Raw genomic sequence first — 21,348 nt, forward strand, 5'->3', positions numbered from 1 at the left:
GGAGGTAGAACAGGTCTAAGGCGCAGGAGGCAGAGAGGAATTAATAGTGTCTATGAGATATGAACAGGATGGAGTATCATTCATAGAGCTTGTTGTCCATCTCTTGGACTGACTTTATATACATGGCATCTAAGAGTATATATCAAGGCTGGAGCTCGGTCTACGATATCCGTCATTTTCCCTTACCTTAGCCATACGCGTCTTAGCCAATAAGCAGATAGGACAAGACATGTCAATATGCCTTATTTAGAACACCAGAGACTATGTTGGCAAGTGACCGGCCACGTTCTATCCTAAGAGGCTTGAGTTGTCTATTTTAGAATATGACTGTCGTTTGCATTCTTGTCACCAGCTGTGCAAACGCAAGGGCTAACAAAGATGAAAGATGAGTATAGAACACGCAAGGGGATCCTGCCGGATGAGTTCTATCCGTGGTCTCTTATATGGCAGATTTGGATGCCTCACAAGACCGCGAGCGGGAGGAGGAAGGGAGAGAGAGGTCATCTTGATTGGTCGCACGCCCATTGACTAGACACTTAGTGGCTGCCGAGATATTCTTGGGATAGTATCGTGGTACCGAATACCAAAGGTAGGTATTTTTGGCATGGTGGCGCGCAAACACCGAAATGGCCAAAGCGCCATAGGGATAGGGCGGCTGCTTTGTTTCGAAACAAAGCTCGGCTGAGAAGCATGGAGGCTTTATTCCAATCGCTCATTGGCAGGCGCTTAAAGATCGGATTCTGCGTATAAGCCCCCCCCGGGTCCCCGGGACGGGCCGGGGCTTGAAATAGAAATCGGGAGGGTCGGGGTGTTGTCTGATTCGCCAGTCATCCGCACAGCCACCCCTATCTGCACCTAGTTACTTGTACCACCTCCCAATATATCTTTAATATATTATGTAGCACCTAAATCTTCACTGCCTTCCGGATTCCAAGTTTACCGTTTCTTGGCACGTGGAAACTGCCAAACAGTCCGATGTTTATTATATGATGCTGACAATGGGCGGAAGTTCAAGTTTACCTAACTAGATACTTGTCAGAACGTTCCGCAGCGCCAAAAAGTATTCAATGTTGTTTCTAGGTACCTAGGGTTGTTTATGTCAGTATTACTATTGATGTACTATGTATGTATGTAACTACCCTAGGTACCTAAGGTATCCTACCAACATACAGTGAGATTAACGACCAGCTTCCAGGAATCATTAGACCTATGGGACCAAGCAGGCGGGCTAGAAGATCAACTTTACCTTTCCTTCTGCGAAGGGGAACTAACATATCCTATTGGCCTTCAAGAGCGGTTTTTTTCATATCAAGACTTTGATATTGACCTGACCTCATTCACCAATGTCACGCTGATTGTGGATGCATGTTTTGGGAAAATAGAGTGCCATAAGACCAGTTATATCAACATCTCTGTTGGCGATACCATACAATCCTCAGACAGCCAATCACATGTATTTGATGTTGGCAACTGTACCGTGACAGTTCGAACCCCATACCCGGGGGATATATCTGATAGAGTACTGTACGGCCAAATGTGCTTGTCACCTTGCGATGAGAATTACTCTCCATCTCTAGATTTTCATTCTCCATCATACATTGATAGCAATTTTACGCTTCAAATATTCAACCTAGATGTCGATTATAGCAACGAAGTAATGAACACCCAAACCCATACCTAGGTACAGGGCAGGTATGGTCAGAAGACGGCTTGAGAGAACCTGCCGACCTTCATTAAACCTAGGAAGCGTGGCCATAACCCGATCGTTGGGAAGATTCCCCCTTGTCTCCCCCCCTTTTCTTTTACAACTATACCTACCCAAATAAAAATTAGAATTAGAATAGATCTCGAAGTTTATGAAGGATCGATTAGGAGAGTTTTTTCTCTCGCTGTCTCTCAAACCAGCCCCATCACTAGGTTAATACAGAACCACTCATCAAGCACCATTCGCAAAACTCGCGCCCCCAACCTCTTTATCAAACTCCGCACACGCCGACAACCCACACAGCTCAAACACATCCCTGACCCCGCCATCGACCCTCCCATCCTCCGTATACCTCTCCCTGATCTCCCCCTCGCTCTTCAGCTCCCGGCACAGCTCGCGCATCGCGATGCACACGCTCGTCATCCCCGCGATCGGCCATATCACAACCCGGAACCCGAACTCCTCCTTCGCCTCCCGCGCCGTCACCAAAGGTGTCACCCCGCCGCCCACCATGTTCAGCAGGCACGGCGTCGGCGACAGGTCCCGCACCACCCTCGCCATCTGCTCCCTCGTCCGCATGCCCTCGAGGAACGCGACGTCGGCGCCCGCGGCGACTGCCGCCTTTAGCCGGGAGATTGCGTCGGCGTAGCCCAGCGGCTGCAAGGAGTCGGTGCGCGCGATGACCACGATCTCCGAGCCCAGCCTCTCGCGCGTCTTCACCGCGGCGCGGATCCGCGCCACGTAGGCCGCTGTGTCGACGACTTCTTTCCCCGAGAGGTGTCCGCACCGCTTTGTCGTGGCCTGGTCCTCGATGTGCAGCGCTGCGACGCCGGAGAGGATGTACCTTTCGGTGGTGCGCGCGACCATGAGGGGCCCGCCGAAGCCGGTGTCGGCGTCGGCGATGAGGGGGGCGGAGCGGTCGAGGCTCGCGATCATGGAGGCGTTGAGGGACATGTCGTCGAGGGTTGCGAGGCCGAGGTCGGGGAGGCCGAGGCGGGAGGCGGATGTGCCTGCGCCGGTCTGGGGGTGTTAGTTGTTACCTAGGTAGGCTTTTGGGGTTTGGGGGGGGGAGGGAAGGGTAGGGAGAAAGGGAGGTAAGTACCATGTAAAGGGCGTCAAAGCCTACGTTCAACGCTACGCGCGCTGTGAGGCCGTCGTGCACGCCTGGGCAGACGATGATTTTGTCCGGGTCGGCGAGCATTTGCCGCAGCTTTGTTGCGGACTTGGATTGTGCCATTGTTAGGGGTAGGTAGGTAGGTAGGATGTGGTGAGTGTGGATGGGTGCGGCTTCGTGAGTTAGGTTAAGATGCTACTCGAGGGGGGGTCAAGGTAAGGGAGAGCTAATGAGGCGTGCGTGTGGTTTTCACCGGAACAGATGAGTATTAGTTTGACGATGCCGGCACTCGTAAATTACTATCTATTCAGGTATGTAGTAGATGCTACCTAGGTAATGGGTATATCTCCATCCTCGCCTCTCCGTCCTCGGAACACACAGGTTCATTCGGGGCCTCGGAGCTTTGCTGGTTCTGTTTCGTCTCTCATAATGGTGCCTACCTAGCCTAGTCACCTACTAAGTATCCGCTTTATAACGCACTCGAGCGGGCTACTTAGTATCAAAATAAAAGACTGCCGGACGACTAAGAGTATTTATATGGAGTAAGTAGCCATGATGATATATTTTATCTCCGCGGGGATCTTGTCATGCTTGACCGTTGACGTCCACAGAGCAGAGTGTGTTCTCTTCATGGGGTGGTAGGCGGGTAGGCAGGTAGGTAGTATTATTAGCAACAGGTGTTAAAACGGCCCTTTTCGAGAATTTATCGTGTCTTCGTGTAAGAGGACGTGAAAGTTAAGTTCATGATCTTTGGTGGTTATTCTGACGATCTTCTGTGGGTATCAAGCCCCCCTATATCTAATAGGTAATGGCCTTCCAATGCAACTAATTACATAAGTACCTACCTACTATTTGGGAAGTCTATCCAGCCAATTCGACCCAGGATATCTTTTAGTACACCTTTATTGAGATGTCATTCGACAAGCGAACAGTGTTGTGTAGTATCAATGAGCAATATCGATGGATATATTTATAAACCGGCACATATGCTGACCTAAACCATTAAAGATAAATAATGACAGATGAATTACTCATCTTTTGGTGTAGCGGCACAGTCTGACAGAAAGTTGGGGTTCTATCTCTTATTTCAACTTCACTTCCGAATCAGGTATCAATTTTTGTCACTAGATCAATACAACAGCCGCCTACCTAAGCACTAAGCACAAAGCACTGCCAAAGAGAAGACCCTTGCGTGTGTACTAGGTAGATGGCTCTGTATTGATAGAGGCTATCAGGTACGATATGGTGTAGGTGAAATAAATCCCATAAGTGGAGCCAGGTAGGATGAAGCCACGATTAAGCGTCCATTTCAGGAATCACTGGTCTTTTGTGTGGTTTTCGGTTGAAAATAGTATTATGCATGACGTAGGATGAGGAAGACAGGCGCCGAATAGCAACGACAACGACAAAAAGACAAAGCAGATAGTTGCTAAGGAATGTGGCGCGTTAAGAGGTGAAGTTTTAATGCATGTAGGTGCCGGTAGATGTGTAGTCTTCATAAGATATGGGTGTTAACACACGGTGTCAAGTCAATGGCTGCATTTATATCAACTCTAATTATCCTCTACTTTCATGTGACATAATTCATAATTCTATGCATTATTGGTCTCACAAAAGCGATCAACTATGATCTTCGTCGGCGTGCTTGGACTACTATCCATTGTATCTTCCTGCAGTGGAAGCCCTACCCCTGAGCGTTCGCAGCTTGAGAAACGTCGAGATATACTATCAACAAATCAAAACCAGGCACACGGTGCCACTTCCTCTCATATTTACGAAGGTAGACCCGTCGTCAAGATATGGCCTATCAACCCCGAGGCCAAAAGAGGATCTACGGCACTCGAAGATGTCACCGGGGCTACACCCCACGACGGAAGTTGGAAGAACAGCTTTCCTGGCCGTGAGGATATACTACACCACTGCGAGAATACAGGAGAAGACGTAGTCTTATACGGCCTTAAAGGGGTATTCTGCAGCCTCGCCCGACTCTTCGGAAGCGAAAACCCGCAGGCTATAAGATCAAAGCCGAGGGAACCGGCGTCGCTAAACCCGAGAAGCATATCGTCGTTCATCAGCAAACTCGGCGCTCTCTCCGGACTTACCCCCCCGATACCACCACCATCAAACATCTACAACACCCCACCCACCTCCCTCTGCGACCTGCGGATCAAAGAGACCTCCGCCCGCCAAACCGGCAGCGTCAGCGCGAGCATCACGCTCTTCAACGAGAGCGGACGGCTCGCGCACCGCACGCGGGAGACGGAGATGCGCACCGTTGACCTGGCGACCCGGGACACGGGGCTCGCGCACGGGCTGCGCGTCGCGTTTGCCCGGGACGGGGACGGGGAGAGGGGGGTGCAGCTTAGGTACGGCGCGGCGACGACGACGTACTCGGTTTGCAAGGCGGGCAGGTGGGTGCGTGGGAGGCGGAGGGTGGATTGTCGGTTTGTTTGTGCGGGGGTGTAGGGGGATGGGGTTGATACCAACCTACCTTAGGTACCTAGGAGACCTAGTATGAATAAATTTGAGGATGATTCATGACATACTTGCTTTGATTCCCCTTTTCGTTGAGATGACTGTTCGGTTTCGTTGAAAACCTAGGTATGAGGTCTACTGTGCCAGTGTCAAGGTTGGAAATGTTTCCTTGCAAACAACAGTTCAAGGACACTCGAAACGTGTATGAAGATTCCCGTTCTGGTTACATATTGAATTGCTTGCTTTGGCAGCTCATAATTGGCAATTCCCGAAGTCAAGTCATACTCAGACTGCGATCATAAGATATCAAGATGACTAGACAATCCCTTTTCGGCCGAGTTTTTTGAGCTCAGCTTAGTAGGTAATACACACGTACCTATGATAATCAGATCAGTACCTAAATGACGACTTAACGGATCTAGATAATCTATTGATCTGCTCACCGAGTATTGAATATCGGCGCCTTGGTTTCTTGGGTTTTCTTTTCTTCTTCTCTTCGGAAGCTACGGTCAATGATATTCTTAGTGAGCGCGCCCAGCTAAGAACCAAGCCCGTTACTACAACTTAGTAGGGGTCCTTAGTCGTGAAATACCCTATCTGCACTGATTCTGCAGTACACACCTAGCTCAGGCCTAAGAAGGCTCTAGGACCAAGCGCCGGTACTCGTCGGCCATATTCTGACTATAGAAGGCGGGAAGAAAGCGGGAACTCTACATTGCCACACCGATGAGTGCTAGAGCCCGTTGCTGTTTATTACGTGAAGAGTTACAGTGACGTCAGGCTAGTAGCACGCTACAGTAAATAGTATGTACCTACGCCATTTTACAGCGGATATAAATCGGTGATACCCTCTTTAGCCTCGCCGACTAGTTAGTAGGTTCCTGTTTAAGCTCGTTGAGCCTAGGTCAAGGGCGCCAGGGCACGCCTTACTGTATTTAGTCTGTTCCTATATTAGCCCCTGGGCAAAAATTGTTTTACCTACATAAGGAACGATTCATACATGATACCTACCGAGGTACGTATGTAGTAAGATTCATTCCACTACGGCGCAGATTTCATTCGATCGGCGGATATTAACACAAAGGTTCAGAGTCAAGCCCCTGTAGGATTGGATTTGCTTCAAGGAGAACCGAAAAGCTTGACCTCCAGATCATATTGATTGGGATGTGTGATATTACATGGTAGTTAATCGTGCGAGGAAAGCAAATGATGTTTTCGAATTGATGAACAAAAATATTCAATTATTAGATGGCGGAAAATAAACAGCTGTTGCCCGGTTTCAAGTACATGTGCTCTGCTCCCGAGCACGTGGGAGGCTGTCTTAGCCCTGTTTAGTATTGAGTCGCACCATGAAATACCCGTCCATGGGAAAGATGTATGTACTATGTAGGTTAGCAGGTTAGGTGCCTTTCTAGCTTCCATATTCCCGCCCGTCTCTGTGAAGCATAGTGTAGGTACGTGAGATCTTGAGCCGTCGGGGTAAGTAAAAGTTAGTTAGGTAAGTAACCCCTATGTACGTACAATACATACATACATGAGAGATAGCCCTGGAGGGCGTACAGGCAAGGGATCCGTGTGTTACTACACTACTATGTACTAAGTAGTACTAACCTGGGGCCATCGATCTCCATTATCATGGAGTACCTAGCACGAATGGTGCTTGGCTACTATCTAGGTTGAGTGCTAGTGTAAAAGATCGTCAAACTAACCAGCACCAACGGAGATTTGGCAGAGGGGCTACCAAAATTGGACGAAGATCCTCATAGTCGTCAATCGCGCCCCTCCTGAACCTTTTTAATGATATGGATGGAGCTCACGCGTGTGTGGCTTGCTGGGATGGTAGGTGCCTATCTAGGGCAGATAGTTGAACCGCATCATGGTTCTTAAGGGGTTTTCCTCTTGGTCAGGGGTAGGTATGCACGTACAACCCTTACAATGCGTTGATCAATGGACATTTGAAGGACAGAAAAGGCACTTGGATATTTTACCTACCTCCCTAACATAGCTTAAATTCGTTTTTATCAAATCTTGGAAAGCGGTCCTGCCTTAAAGGGGGACTAAATGGACCGATCTGATCGACAAGATTCCTGTCCAATTGTTTGAAGTTGGATTCACAGATCGTCCGGTTCTGAACCGATTGATTCGGTCTCTGCCAAGCGCTATCCCTCCGCGTTTCATATTTAGCCTCTTAAAGGGGGCCATGTTGGCCAGTTGAATTCGATGTTCTCACAAGTAGTCATTGCGCCCGCGCCGCCGCAGACGGCATCACCTACGGTGGGCCGCATATCTTTTTAACATTCAGCCGCCCCTACATACACTACTTACATGTGAGTGTATGTACATGCCTATGTATGTACGAACGAGGGTCGCTAAAACTCCGTTGTTTTGCGGTCGGGTGTCCCGTTCGGCGGTTGGCGACTCTAGGTTGTATCTGGAGCGGATTGGCGATATCTTCATCCTCAATTGTAGAGTCACTGAATTGCGAAGACAGAGAGAGGGGGGGGACGGGAATTGAGGCTCCGACCTACCTTTGCCAAAACGCAGACGTCGGATTTCTTATCAGCAAATGGATGCATTCCTTACATCCGCCTGTAGCATGTAGGCATTTGATCTGCCGGTGTGTTCTGCTCAACAACCAAACACGACCTTTTCATCGAGTTGTGCTCCGGCCAACTGTATTCAGCAGCTTTGGCTGTTGCTCACCGTGAGATCGAGAACCAGTCATGTTTTTCCGGACGGCACGATCAGGAACTTCTACAAGCCCGGTATGTATGTAGTCATGGAGTTCATTGACATAATTCAAGTTGAAGTGCCGGGTACCTACATCCTGCCTAGATCCCAGGTAGATACATATCCTACTGTTATTTATACTGTACACGCCGTGCATACATCCATTCAATGTTCGGAGCCGAGTAACCGTCTGGTGTAAGTCTACTTGGATGGAATAGTGCCAGACCAACGGTAGATTTCTGTGCCTTTGGGGAACATGACACATGTCCCCTGCTCGAAGCTTGAAGTGCATATGCTTGGATGGTGTTGTACAATATCACCCAATAGCATTTTGATATGAGTTGAGCATCGACACTGTTCTAGATGTACTATCATGCTTAATGAAGATTTCATGTTTCCGTAAATGAGGCCTAGGCCTATGTATTCGCAAAAGTTACTTATCTTGACGGGTAGCATTGAAGCTTCAATGCTATATGATAATCCTTAAGTAATTTACAAGTTCCAGATGTTCCAGTTCCCTAGGTGCTCTGTTTGCTTGTCCCGACCGTTACGTTCGCGTTTCCAGGAGCTGGGGAGAACACAACAGGGGACATATCACGGCGGCTGTCTGCGTGTAAAACTGTGATAACAGGCAATAGTTAGCCAATCATGTTAGCTTGCCGGTATTTCAGTCATTTATCAGGCATATTGAGACGGCTTTAGGCGTGGAAGGTCCCGCCATGGAAGATTTATGAGGTGCAGAGGGCCAAGACATTTTAATCTTTTTCGTTGGTTCTTTTCTACATCTGTATATTTTCATTCAGGCTTCAGTAGCAGTCACTACTACCTACCAAGATACATATGTATGTATTAATACAGAATCAATTTTGGGCAAAGTCGCGACGCTTCTAGAAGCTCTAGACGGCTTAACGGCACTTATTACAATGGTTATAGTGCTGTAAGTGGGTAGCAATACATACCTCTCTGGTGGAAGCTATGAACAGAGCTTCATGTGAAGGCCATGACCTCGTAAAACACCAAGACCCTTTCATACGTGGAACTGTTCATTATTCGGCCATCAGGCCATTGCATTGTCATATCATTCATATGATAGATGAGTTGCAAATCGTTTCCCCCACAAACGTTTGAACTGAAAGATTGGAGAAATCCACCTATCGTACCACGAATACTGGGAGCTGGATTCTCCAGATGTCCCCCCTTCATTTTCAATGTTCTAAAAAAGAATTAACGGGTCCAGAGACGGGTATCGGCCATAGCAGTCTGTGCAGTTGTTTGGAACACACTCTACATGTGTATTCCAGCCAGCCAGCCATCGTGTCCTGATATGGGTTTAGGTAATGGCATCAATATTCTTCGGCTAAAGCGTTCACGTTCGTTTTTTCTATCCCATGATGAGCAAACTCGAATTCTTATATAAGATCTATGTATGCAGATGGCTACACATACCTAGGTTAGCACATATGTAGTAGAAATATATGATCAATACTGTATGTATGTGTATGTACTATTACATGTACTCACACATGTCCGTCCCCTGGCTTGACAATCCTAGATATAAATCCCAGCTTGCCCACTATTAATCGACATAACTGACGTAATAAGAGGTAATCGCGCCGAACTGGGAGAGGCTGGACAAGACATTCGAAACCAGATGCCCCCACAGCTTACGAATGCTGCACCTAATGGGGGGGGGAGTGTGAGCCTGTGAGGGGCGCCCCTAAGGCCAAGCTAGTGTACGTACCGTAACGATTTTAATCAGTGGCATTCAGTGCAGAGCCGGACGGGAGACCTATTCAAGGATTCCTGGTCTGGCTAGCTGGGATCCAAAATTGGATTTGATTGACGGTTTAATGGAAATATTTCTTGACTTTTCTTGAGTCTTGACTTTCCTTCGTCACTATTTGTACAGCTGCACTGTAACTTTTACACACAAGCACTTGGCGGATGGGATGAAAAGATAAATTCATCATGCAATCTAGATTCGAATGTTGCCATATACAAAAAAAGTTGAAGATGGTGAATACCTAAAGATAATGAACAAAGTAAACCTTCATTTTCATTGTTTGGACCTTGAACTAAAGTGATTCGTTTTTATTGTCCTAAATGAAAATTCAATTAAAATAAGGTACGCGTAACCTTCTTCTCAAATGGGTTCTAGACTGTCAACGTCAACTTACCGCACATAAGAGGGGTGGGAAGGATGGGAGCGATGGGACGGGACGCTAAAAGAACAAATCCAGATGGTGTATCTTTTTTTCCTTTCTTTTTTTAAACCGAAACTGCACAGTAGATATACTACACATGGCACTATCCTATGTCGTAGGTAGATACATCCATATTTTTTTACAGTTTGGGAACCTATGTAGGTACGTATGAGAAAATGAAGCAATGGCCACAACATTTGAACTGCCACAGCAACTTGAATTCTGTTGACGTCGTCATACTACTTTTTTTTATCGTCAACCATGTCCTGATTCGTCAGCTTGTTTTTGCTGGTTCAAGCTGTTCTAAATTCAGACACATATACATAAGTACAATCTACATACTTACCTAACCTGAAGCTTGTACATACTCAAGTTTGACATTGACAAGAGTTTGCCTCTTCGTATTGGAATGTAAAGAGATCGGACAGGCAACGGATGGCAACAAGATCGTCATCTAAACCCCAGATATTCAAATGTTTCGTAAACACATATTTCCTATTATTCCTATTACATGTTAATATAGCGATGACGATGACTAGATTGTTTCTCTGAATCAGCCTGGGCAAACCCGCTGGTACTAGCCGCTACCACCACTTTTAAGGAATCTGTCAATCCTAAATGTGATATGAATGGTAAACAGTAAGGTTTACCGTGCTATCTGCCATGCACACATACACCCTCCCGAATATGCACGTCCTGAGCGACTACGGAATTTGACAATGCCTAGCGCACAACTCAAGCCGAATATTGAAAGCCACCATGCGGCTGTCGTCAGTGACTTCCATAGCAGAAGCTTGCTACGTTGACAGTATTACAGCCAACGCGGCTATACGGCGTTTGGCCAAGATTGAAGATTGAACATTGAAGCAGCCAAGTTGAAGGTACATACATAGATACACATACATACATACCTAGGACACTCCACACTGTATATACTAAACACTTCAACTATACAATGTAATCTAAAGGGAAATCGGAAATCCAGAGGGTGATCTATAGCTTGTACAACACGCGACCTGACAACCAAGCCTTCCAAGCTTGCGTACCTAATAGATATTGCGAAGGTTTAGGCCTATCAAGAGAGGATTTCGGTCATTATGCCGATGTGCAGTCTTGCTGCACCATCTCACCCATCCAATCTGCACCTATCATGCCTAACGAGAACAATATACTACTAGGTAATATGTATCACATTTGCTAGGCGCATTTACTAGAGAATTCCCGCGAACTGTATGAGCAATAAAGCCAACTTTTTGCGGCGCATTATAATTTTATTATACATCCATAACATCCAATGTCATCCATTTGATACTAGGTTAATTTAAGTACTAGGTATGTAAGTGTGTAAGTATGTAAGTATAAGAAACCTGAACTTGAACAAGCACAGTTCAATGGTATCCCCTCTTATAATTAAGCCCACTAATCAAGGTAAAAACCATCAAAGCCGTTGGCACGCCATATCTCATTGGTTCCCTGATCTTCTTGGGATTCTATAATTTGATTGGTGCATAACTTTCGACCCGCCCCTTTCCAGGCTTTCCCTAATTCTCCTTGCGCCCCCCCTGACTGCCCTGACTAGAGTTATTCCTAAATCTGATGTGATGTCGGCCAGTGTCTGGTTCAAGGTTGATGTTGCAGTTTCCTGGTTTGTCCACACCATTTGCCCAGTTTCCACAAAACATAAGAGAATAAAAAATAAATAAATAAAAATAAATAAAAATGAGGGAGGAAACACTGCATACACTACCCTCATACACTTGCATTAGTAACCATATGATCATGTACATACCTTCGGTAGCCAAGTAACTGGGCATGCATATGTATGTATGTACATGAGAAGATTGAAACGAGCAGGGAAGATGCCATGTAGTTACCTGCTGCATACCGTAATACTGTACGTTTGTATCGAATGCACTGTTCGGCCACGGATCTAATACCAATCCCTGCAATCCCTGCAATCCCAATTTATCGCACCCCTAGTCGCCCGTGCCTGTTACATTGTGGCCATTTACCAGTTATGTACCCACTACTAGGTACTGTACTAGGTATAGTAGATACTAGGTATAGTTAGTACTACTCACGCAGTTTACGGTACTAGGTACTACATCTACAGGTTTCCGCTTGTAGCACGGAAGTGACTCCCCTGTCAAGCCTGTTTCTCCATTCATACATACATACGTACGTACATACATCCGTACATCCCAGGTGCCATCCACATCCATACCACTATGTACTTACTTACATTACATACAAGTACACTCTTCCCTTGATCGATCCCTCCTTTTTCTCTTTTCAATTGTCGAATTCCTTCCTCCTCGTCCTTCGCTTTGTTGCCGTTTCTACTTCACCACCCTCCAAGGAAAAAATAAATAAAACAATAAACATTCCTTCTTTGGCTTTGGCTTTTGCTTTGGCTCCATTACTTTTGACGGCCTCCTTACCCACATTAGAAGGGGTCTGCGAGTTGTGCTTGTTCCCTTTCACCTATCCGTCTCAGTTTTCCTCCCTTTGTTGTGTAAGGGCTGTCATTCGTTACCAAGCAACTATTTCGAGGCCGTTGAAAGCCAGCCCAGAGAAACGCTTCCCTTGACATAGATTGTCAAACGTCGCGCCGCATGCCCACTCGACAAACACGAAACTCGCTAATAAACGTCATCAAGTGGCCAGGAGGTTGAATAACAATCCAGATTTGACCAAAAATCACACTTACGATCGCATCCTAAAAACAAGTAGAAAGAAAAGAATCCAAACTGGCCAACAACAAGAGAGCTCCAGTTTCCTCTTGGCAAACAGTCACCGAGGGGATTACGATGGGAGCAAAAATGCCCTCTTCGCATCAGAGGTTTTTCAGCATGCGAAACCCATTCTCAAGATGCGTCCTCTTCGCTGTAGCATTGCTACTTCTACTAGCCGTCACGTGGAAATCCGACCGCATAGAAGACGTTAGTTCACGTATCGTGAAAGCAGCATCTACTCACAACAAGGGTGGCCTATCCCAGCAGCCTATCGGAGAAGGACAACAGGCGAATAACCAAGATGTCGCACCAGTGTCTAACCATGTTATGGATTGCAGCATCAACTCAACTCATATGAGTGAGTTGAAGTCGAAGTACGAACTCGGCGAGACGTTCCAGTATCTAAAGCGATACGTCAAGATTAACCGCGAGCCTGTTGCCCGAAAGTCTATCACTAAGCTTGGCCAGCAACTCCTTCCTAGTACCTTCGCTACGGTTGATCTGCAGCACCCAAGCAACTATGGAGCTGAAAAGTGCTCCGAGCCGCTTAATGTCCCAGTTGCCCAATCTCCTTTCCCCGCCACTGGTAACCTTTCCGATTTCATGTTCGGTGTGTCCACTACATTCAAGAGATTCAGCTCCGAGAAGACGAGCCCGGTCAATGAGTGGACCTACTGGTTAACCGACGGTAGAGGTAACTCCAACGGTGGAAAGCTAATTCTGCTGCTATTGGATGCAACTGAGGACCAGATCCTGCATGCCAAGACCATCTTGCATCACGCTGGAATTGATGTTGATGTGTACCATTCGGATTCCTCCATGGAAATGGCTGTTCGCTACCTCACGCTGATTCCGACTTTGTACAATCACCCTGAACGACTAACAAAGAAGTGGCTTGTGTCTTGTGATGACGACACTTTCTTCCCCAGTGTCCACGAGCTAGTTAAGAAGTTTGAGGTGTATGATCCCAACGAAATGCTGTACATTGGTACATTGTCTGAGGATGTTAACAATGTTGACCGTCACGGCTCCCAAGCTTTTGGCGGTGCCGGCGTGTTCATTTCCGTGCCTTTGGCTGGACAAATCACTAAGGATTATGAGACCTGCAGAACAGACGAGAAGGTTCATGAATCGAATTCTGGTTGGGGTCCCCAAGGTGATATTCTTCTCCGCAAATGCATCTACGAAAACACCGATGTACGTCTCTCTATTCTGAGAGGCTTATACCAACTCGACTTGTACGGTGACCCATCCGGTTTTTATGAGTCGGGTATCAAGCCCATCTCTCTGCACCACTTCAAGGGTGGCGGATGGCACTCTGCCCTACCCTGGGAGTACACCAAGATCGCCCACATTTGTGGCGAGGATTGTACTCTCCAGCGTTTCCAGACCAGCGACAACTTCATCATCTCAACTGGATTCAGTGTCGTTCAGTATCCCCAGGGCATCAATTTCAACCTTGCTCAGATGGAGCGAACCTTTGCAGCAGCCCCCCAGGACAAGGGCTGGAACTTGGACTACGTTTTCGACCCTCAGCGCCCTAGTCTTTTGAAGACAGGCCGCAAGATAAGCTGGGATCTCCAGGAAGCGAATTTGAACGAGGACAACACAGTCACCCAAGTATACGTTCGAAAAGCAGACGATTGGCGGTGGGTTGACCGAAGCGGCGAACCAATGGCGAAGCTTGACGGCATAATAGAACTTGTCTGGGTTCCGTAAGGGGCCGCTACTTAGTGCGAAACGAATGATATAACGATATTAGACGATAGTTTGAGGGAATGGCGGACGTATCATTCATCTACATGATTTGGAAAAGATAAGAGTTGGAGGTTGGAGATCCGTGCCATGGATGAGCGCCAGCGATTTCCGAGTCAACTTTTGCGTCTCTGGTCCTTTGGAGACACTGGCTACCGATCAAGTTTTGTCCGCCATCGCCATCGGCAACGGCATTTTGCATTACGACCGCATTCAACATGCCAGACCCAATTACACCGGCAGATGACTCTCGATCTTCGAGTTACTCGAGACTCAAGGAGGCCAGAATGGGCCCTCGTTTCTGTCTATTGGACATTAGTAGCGTCCCGATTGTATACTTCTTACCAGCGCTGGCCACCGGACCCAACTGTTTTTTTTCAAGATCCGATAATGCATAATACTCGACACCGCATATGTATCCCCTTGTTATCGCATACAGCAGTTGGTTGAGGCCCGCAAAAGTTTGGTAAAGTCGATATTCCCACGACATGCCTTACTCCACGATACTGAATATCCATGGATGTTGGATTTCAGTGTCAGTGCCGATTACGACAATCGCACACCACATTTATACGGAATTTTCTTTTCTTTTACATCATCTAGGTATACCGTTGGAGGATATCCAGTTTGCTTTCTTGGAACTACATTTTATTCATTGCGTCCGTTTGTATCATAGACATGCAGTCTGGGAAACGGAGTTACGAGCATTAGATGTTGAGCGGGAACAAAGTCTAGTATTCGTTGGAAAATGGCTCAGCTTGAAGTCGGCTATTTAGGTGGATTTTGGGGAGAGGGGGGGGATTCATGCTGGTGGTGGGTTATTATGTACCGTATTGGAGGACATGGTCGCATCGGAATCGAAGTGCTCGAGACGAAGCGAGTAGATGTTGCCGCTTGCGGCTGTACATACCTACATAAGACGAAAATCTGACATAAACATAAACATAGAGGTTTTTAAATATTAACTTTGTGAATCAATGAAATATAGTGTCTGTCTAAGTATACAATCATTATAGCGAGTCGCCGTCTTCAAAATAGAAGCGCATAGATGTAACGGCAGATGCGTGTAGTGACATTATATACCTACGTAGTACTTCGTAGTATGCATGTCATGTACCCAGGGGTATCGCTCATTCAGGTACAGCCCAATCAAAGACAAGTTAGACAACATTCAACCTCCAAGGCTGCAACCTTGAACCTTGAACATTTCACGTTCAAACCGTTGACATGTGTTAGTTAAAAGCTTCATGAGTTCGATATTCTATTGGTAGAATGGTTCATGCAGTCAGATTTCCCAGTGCCAAGCCTAACCTGGACTAAGGTACAGTTGCCCCGCGCCCCACTAAAGAAACAACGGCCTAAAATGAGACACCGACTCTTAATCTTTCGAGTTCCATCTTGCTGAGAGCAGGTGGGATGAAGTCATAACAGTTTTTACTTATTCAATAACCAGGAATAATAGATTCACTGGTCTAACCTAGGTTACGACAATGACACTTTGGGACCTAACTTGTCAACTGTCAATCTATCTTGCATAGCTTGTCCTTCTCCTCCGCACTTCTGACTTTGCTCCTCGAGAACGGCTGGAACGATACATCCACCCGCCATGCAAAACAATATCCTCGCGGTTCCTTTCCGGAAGGCCGCCCATCTTTCGCTATCGTCAGCTATTCGACAATACATATCGACCAAGTATGACCAACACCCGGACATGTTCCGTCAAGACCTGGAGGTTATCGATGCCCTAAGACGCGATGCCATCAACGTGCGAGAACCACATCAAAGTGGCGTTGCGAGACTGCAAGCCTATGCAGGACAGTTGGTCTGGATAGGTGGGAAATTCCCTATAGATGTATGTTTGTTCCACCCATATAACCCAAGCTCAAGCACGATCGCAGCTCTTTACTCACAGAATTGCTTATTGACGTTCATTTATACATAGATCGGAGCAGACTTCACATGGTATTCCGCCTTGGGCTACAACACCGAACGACCCATTGTACACAATAATCTTAAATTCGAACTAGCCAACATTTTATATAATCTCGCCGCCTTATACTCCCAGCTAGCTATAGCTAGCAACCGCTCGACGACAGATGGCCTCAAGACTGCCGCTAGCTATTTCAGTCAGTCCGCAGGTGTTTTGGCACATGTAAAGAACGAGATTTTACCCGAGCTACGGACTACACCACCAGAAGATATGGACGAACATACCTTGGGCTCGTTAATACAGCTACAATTAGCCCAGGCTCAGGAATGCTACTGGCAAAAGGCCGTTATGGACGGCTACAAGGATGCATCCATTGCGAAACTAGCTGCTAAGGTGTCGGATTTATATAACGAAGCAGGAGAGGCTGCTATGCGTTCCGAGGCTATCAGCAGTAGTTGGATTCACCACATGAGCGCAAAACACCACCACTTTGCCGCTGCTGCTCAATATCGTGCGGCTTGCGACTGCCTGGAGAAGCGAAAATACGGCGAGGAAGTGGCCAGACTACGCGACGCCGTGGCTTGTGTTGCCGAAGGGCTGAAGGAGAGTCGCGGTGGCTACTTGCATAAGGCGGTAGTAGACGATTTAAATGCGCTCAAGAAGAGAGTAGATGAAGACCTCAAGCGGGCAGAAAGGGATAATGATGTGATTTATCTAAGTATGGCGCCTATCACGATGTTCGACCGAACGAACTAGACAAGTTTCAGAGCTGACATTGATGGTTGATTTAGACCCAGTGCCCCCGAAGGCCGAACTAAAGATTCTTGATCGAGCTACTATGGCCTCTACACGGATACCGCCGCAAGTATCGGCGCCCCTGGACTACCTCAGCGAGAAGGGCGATTTCGGACCTCCGCTTTTCACAAAGCTTGTTCCATACTCCGTACACATCGCCGTCTCCATTTATGAAGAACGAAGGGATCGTCTGGTTAATCAAAATATCATTGCGGAATTAGAGACACTAAATGAGAGCATACATGAAGTCCTTTCGTCGCTAAATCTTCCTGGCTCCCTTCAAGCTTTTGAAAAGCCTCTTGGTTTGCCTGGGACTTTGGTCCAACATGCCGAGGAAATTCGCCAAGCAGATGCATTACATCGCTTACAAAGAAGTTTCGCCGATATTGACAAGCTACGCGCCGCCGACTTCGCCATGTTCGAGGAGGGGAGAGATTTGTTGCAAACGGAAGAAGAGGAAGATGCCCAGCTACGTAGAAAACATGGCACGGAACGATGGTCGAGGCCCGAAAGCCGCTCTGAACCAGACCAGGGTGTTAAACTGTGGAATCAGGTAGCGGACGCGGAAGGCTGGTTTGCAAATAGTGCGAGTAGTGATGGAGTTGTACGCGACAAATTTTACAACATAGAGCCGACATTAGTCGTCCTTTCCGGACCTGACCGTGGCTTACTAGATTTTGTCCCTTCGTCGCGGCGCACTGAGATCCCGGAATCGCTCAAGCCAGCTATCGGCCGTTTACGCACTGCGTACAACAACATAGCACGTCTCGAAGGTCGTCGCCGTAGAAAAGCCGAAGCTCTTCGCGAGAAGGCCCGCAACGACGACATCAAATCCGATATCCTCGCCGAGGCAGCCCGTTTAGAACGTGCCCATACGGTAGCAACCGCTATTGTGCCTGCGCATTTCGAAGACTTCTTCGAGAAACGACTGGACAAACTCTACGAACCGGACCTCGAGCTGGTACAGGCCGAAGCTTCCGAGCAGGAAAAGTTCATTACAGAGTTAATACGGGTAAACCGCGAGTTTGAAGGTCAGAAGAAGATGGTGGGCGACAAGGGTAATAGGGAGAGGGAGCAGGCGCTTCAGAAACTGGAGAATGCCTACTACAAGTACAAGGAGCTAATCAGCAACGCGGAAGCCGGCCGCAAGTTCTACAACGATCTCAGCCGCATAATAGGCGGCTTTAGAGACGGAGCACGTACTTTCGTGGCCGAAAGGAGACGCGAAGCGCGGATGCTGGAGGACGAGTTGAACATGCCACCGTTGAATAACCTGAGCTTGGGAGGACCCTCAAGTCGTGTCCAACAACAACAATCAGCAGCAGCACAGTCGGTCAGCTCCTCCTCGAGCGCTTGGGACGCTAGCTCGAGTTACAAAGTACCAAGGATGCAATCTCCCCCGCAGAGCTCCTTCATGCCGCCGCCTGCACCACCACAACCGCAACCACGGCAACAACAAGTCCACGCCCCTCTCGAGGCGCAAATCCAATCCTGGGCGCCCGCCAGCGAAACCGTCGCACCCCAGCCGCAGCTCCCAAGAGCGAACCCCATGCAGGGGGTCTGGAACCCCGGCGTCGGCATCAAGTTCGCTAACACGCCACCCCCTCCTGCCGCGGGAGGAAGTGCCCAGCAGCAGCAGGATAGTGGTAGTGGTAGGAGGCCGGTTAGTGGGACTTGGGATCGCAGCGGCGCGATTCGGTTCGGTTAGGAGGCGAATACTTCGCGGCGTGTGGGTAGGGATGGGCATGAAATATGAGATGGTGGTGAAGATGGCGATGGCTGGGTAGAGTTGAGCCTGAGAAAGGAGATTGTGATGAGGTTGGTTGGTTGGTTGTTGTAAGTACCTAGTGCTTTTTAAATTATTGCCCTGCATAGGTAGGTAGGTAATGCTTGCTTAAAGCAATAAGAAGAACTTGGAAGAGACGAATGAAAGAAAGAAATATTATGCAGATAATATTAAAGTATCAGTGTCAGTATTATTGGATGAATGTTCTCAAGTACTATATATATATATATATCAGGTCGGCGGTTTGGGCTGGGCTGAGCCATAGAGTACTAGGTAGGCATCATAATATAGTTCTACAACTCGTCTCATAAGATGTATATATATATATATATATATATATATATATAAGCCTGGGCGAGGATGTATACGTTAGGTAGGTAGGTAGGTAAGTAGGTTACCTAGGATGCAGTACACATTCATGATCACCTCTTTCATGTTTCCTCGTCTTTTCTAGCATTACCCTTACATGCAGGTACGCACATAACTACCTAACCTAAATACCGTAGGTAGGGGGGTAGAAGACGCAGGACTATCCCAAGCATCGTATTATTTACTCATTTAGCTGAGCGTTAGCCTTCCGCGCCCCCAGCACCGCCTTCCCCGCGGCCGAGTCGTTCGGCCGCCCCAGCTCCCCGGAGATCCAGTGTCCGACGTCAGCGACAGCGTCGAGATCAACACCGGTGTCCATGCCGAGGCTCTCGAGGAAGTAGACCATGTTCTCGGTGGCGACGTTGCCCGTTGCGCCGGGACTGTACGGGCAGCCGCCTAGCCCGGCGACGGAGGAGTCGAAGGTGCGGATGCCGCGCTCGAGGGCGATGGCCGTGTTCACGAGGGCCTGGCCGTACGTGTCGTGGAAGTGCATCGCGACGTCCTCGTTGCGGATGCCCGCGGCGGCGACGCAGCGCAGCAGCTCCTGGGTCCGCGGCGCGGTCCCCAAGCCCGTCGTGTCGCCGAGGGAGATCTCGTCGGCCCCCATCTCTAGCAGGGAGGTCGCGATCTCGGCGACCTTGTGCGGGTTCACGTCGTACCCTTCGAAGGGACAGCCGAGCACGACGGAGATGTAGGCGCGCGCGCGCAGGCCGAGCTGCTTGGCGCCCTGGATCACGGGCTGGAAGCGCGAGAGCGAGGTCGCGATCGAGCAGTTGAGGTTTTTGTGTGAGAAGGTCTCGGTTGCGGCGGCGAAGACGGCGAGTTCGAGGGCGGGGCGGCCGGGGTGGGCGTTGGAGAAGGACTCGGCCTGCGTGAGGTAGGTGTTCGGGTGTTTTTGTAGTAGGGCGGTGGCGTTCTCGAGACCTTTGGCGTTGGGCGCGAGGAAGGAGTAGGTGATGGGGCGGGGAGAGGGGGGTGGGGAGGTGAGGATGTGGGAGAGGATCTCGCTGGAGTTGTCCATCTGTGGTGGTGGTAGTCTTTGGTCAGTTTCGTCTTCATAGATGTCTCTACCTGGGTAGGTTGATAGGTAGGAAGGTACTTGGGAATGGTAGATAGTAGGGAACTGACCTGAGGCACCCATTTCGGGGATACGAAAGACCCAGCTTCTATAAACGACACACCCGTCTTCGCCAACCTCTCGATCAATTCGATCTTGGTGGCCAAGGGAATAGACTTTTTCTCATTCTGCAAACCGTCTCTGGGCCCGACTTCGACAATCCGCACTCGATTATCGGAACGCGGTTGTTGCTGTTGCGCGGCGGCGTCCGGGTTTCTTATGTCGGAAGCTGTGGCGAAGCATCGTGGTCGTGAATGTTGAAGACGAAGAAGAGCAGATGAGGCGGGAATTGGTGTCCGCCAACGAGCAAGCCGAATCATAGGACGCAGCGACGCCATCTTCTATTCATTTCGATGAATCTTCGATCGATCTGAAGTCGGGATGTTATTTCTTTCATTCGGTTATTCTTCCATATTAACCGAATCGGTTCTTTTGTTAGTTACATAGTTAGTATTATTGTTCTCCCCGCAAAGTTGAGAATGGGGGGCGGATGATGTAGATGCAGATGCAAATAGCCGGATGAAGTCTTGTAAGAGGTGTATTATATTACGGGGTAAAATAGTGGATACCTACCCTAGGTACCTAGGACCTACATACACGTAGGTAACGTAGGTTACCGTAGGTACTAGGTAG

General features: G+C 48.2%; 5 protein-coding genes across 5 annotated transcripts; 3 read left to right on the plus strand and 2 right to left on the minus strand.

Moving 5' to 3' along the window:
* Window positions 1-1,686: 1,686 nt before the first annotated feature.
* GGS25DRAFT_529817 (Phosphoenolpyruvate/pyruvate domain-containing protein) lies at window positions 1,687-2,942 on the minus strand (the record flags this gene model as incomplete). Its single annotated transcript, XM_049265323.1, has 2 exons — window positions 1,687-2,725; window positions 2,808-2,942. 2 exons carry the CDS (start codon window positions 2,940-2,942, stop codon window positions 1,937-1,939), a joined length of 924 nt encoding a protein of 307 aa, XP_049118609.1. The 3' UTR covers window positions 1,687-1,936.
* A 1,503-nt stretch (window positions 2,943-4,445) lies between these two features.
* On the plus strand, window positions 4,446-5,285 carry GGS25DRAFT_519138 (uncharacterized protein; the record flags this gene model as incomplete). Its single annotated transcript, XM_049263649.1, has 1 exon — window positions 4,446-5,285. One exon carries the CDS (start codon window positions 4,446-4,448, stop codon window positions 5,283-5,285), a length of 840 nt encoding a protein of 279 aa, XP_049118610.1.
* A 7,643-nt stretch (window positions 5,286-12,928) lies between these two features.
* GGS25DRAFT_169405 (glycosyltransferase family 31 protein) lies at window positions 12,929-14,722 on the plus strand. Its single transcript, XM_049256544.1, has one exon. The coding sequence runs from the start codon at window positions 13,039-13,041 to the stop codon at window positions 14,680-14,682; it is 1,644 nt and encodes a 547-aa protein (XP_049118611.1). The 5' UTR covers window positions 12,929-13,038; the 3' UTR covers window positions 14,683-14,722.
* Window positions 14,723-15,948: 1,226 nt separating this feature from the next.
* On the plus strand, window positions 15,949-19,568 carry GGS25DRAFT_480190 (BRO1-domain-containing protein). Its single transcript, XM_049260063.1, has 3 exons — window positions 15,949-16,570; window positions 16,661-17,366; window positions 17,440-19,568. Exons 1-3 carry the CDS (start codon window positions 16,325-16,327, stop codon window positions 19,149-19,151), a joined length of 2,664 nt encoding a protein of 887 aa, XP_049118612.1. The 5' UTR covers window positions 15,949-16,324; the 3' UTR covers window positions 19,152-19,568.
* Window positions 19,569-19,577: 9 nt separating this feature from the next.
* On the minus strand, window positions 19,578-21,250 carry GGS25DRAFT_480191 (hydroxymethylglutaryl-CoA lyase; the record flags this gene model as incomplete). The annotated part of the gene is made up of 2 exons (XM_049260064.1): window positions 20,727-21,250; window positions 19,578-20,619 (listed from the first exon to the last, which is right to left on the minus strand). Coding segments are annotated over exons 1-2 (1,163 nt in total), but the record flags the coding sequence as incomplete, so codon positions are not given.
* Between the last annotated feature and the right edge of the window lie 98 nt (window positions 21,251-21,348).

Source organism: Hypoxylon fragiforme (assembly GCF_022984875.1).
Source record: "Hypoxylon fragiforme strain CBS 206.31 chromosome Unknown GGS25scaffold_3, whole genome shotgun sequence".
Taxonomy (NCBI): Eukaryota; Fungi; Ascomycota; class Sordariomycetes; order Xylariales; family Hypoxylaceae; genus Hypoxylon; species Hypoxylon fragiforme.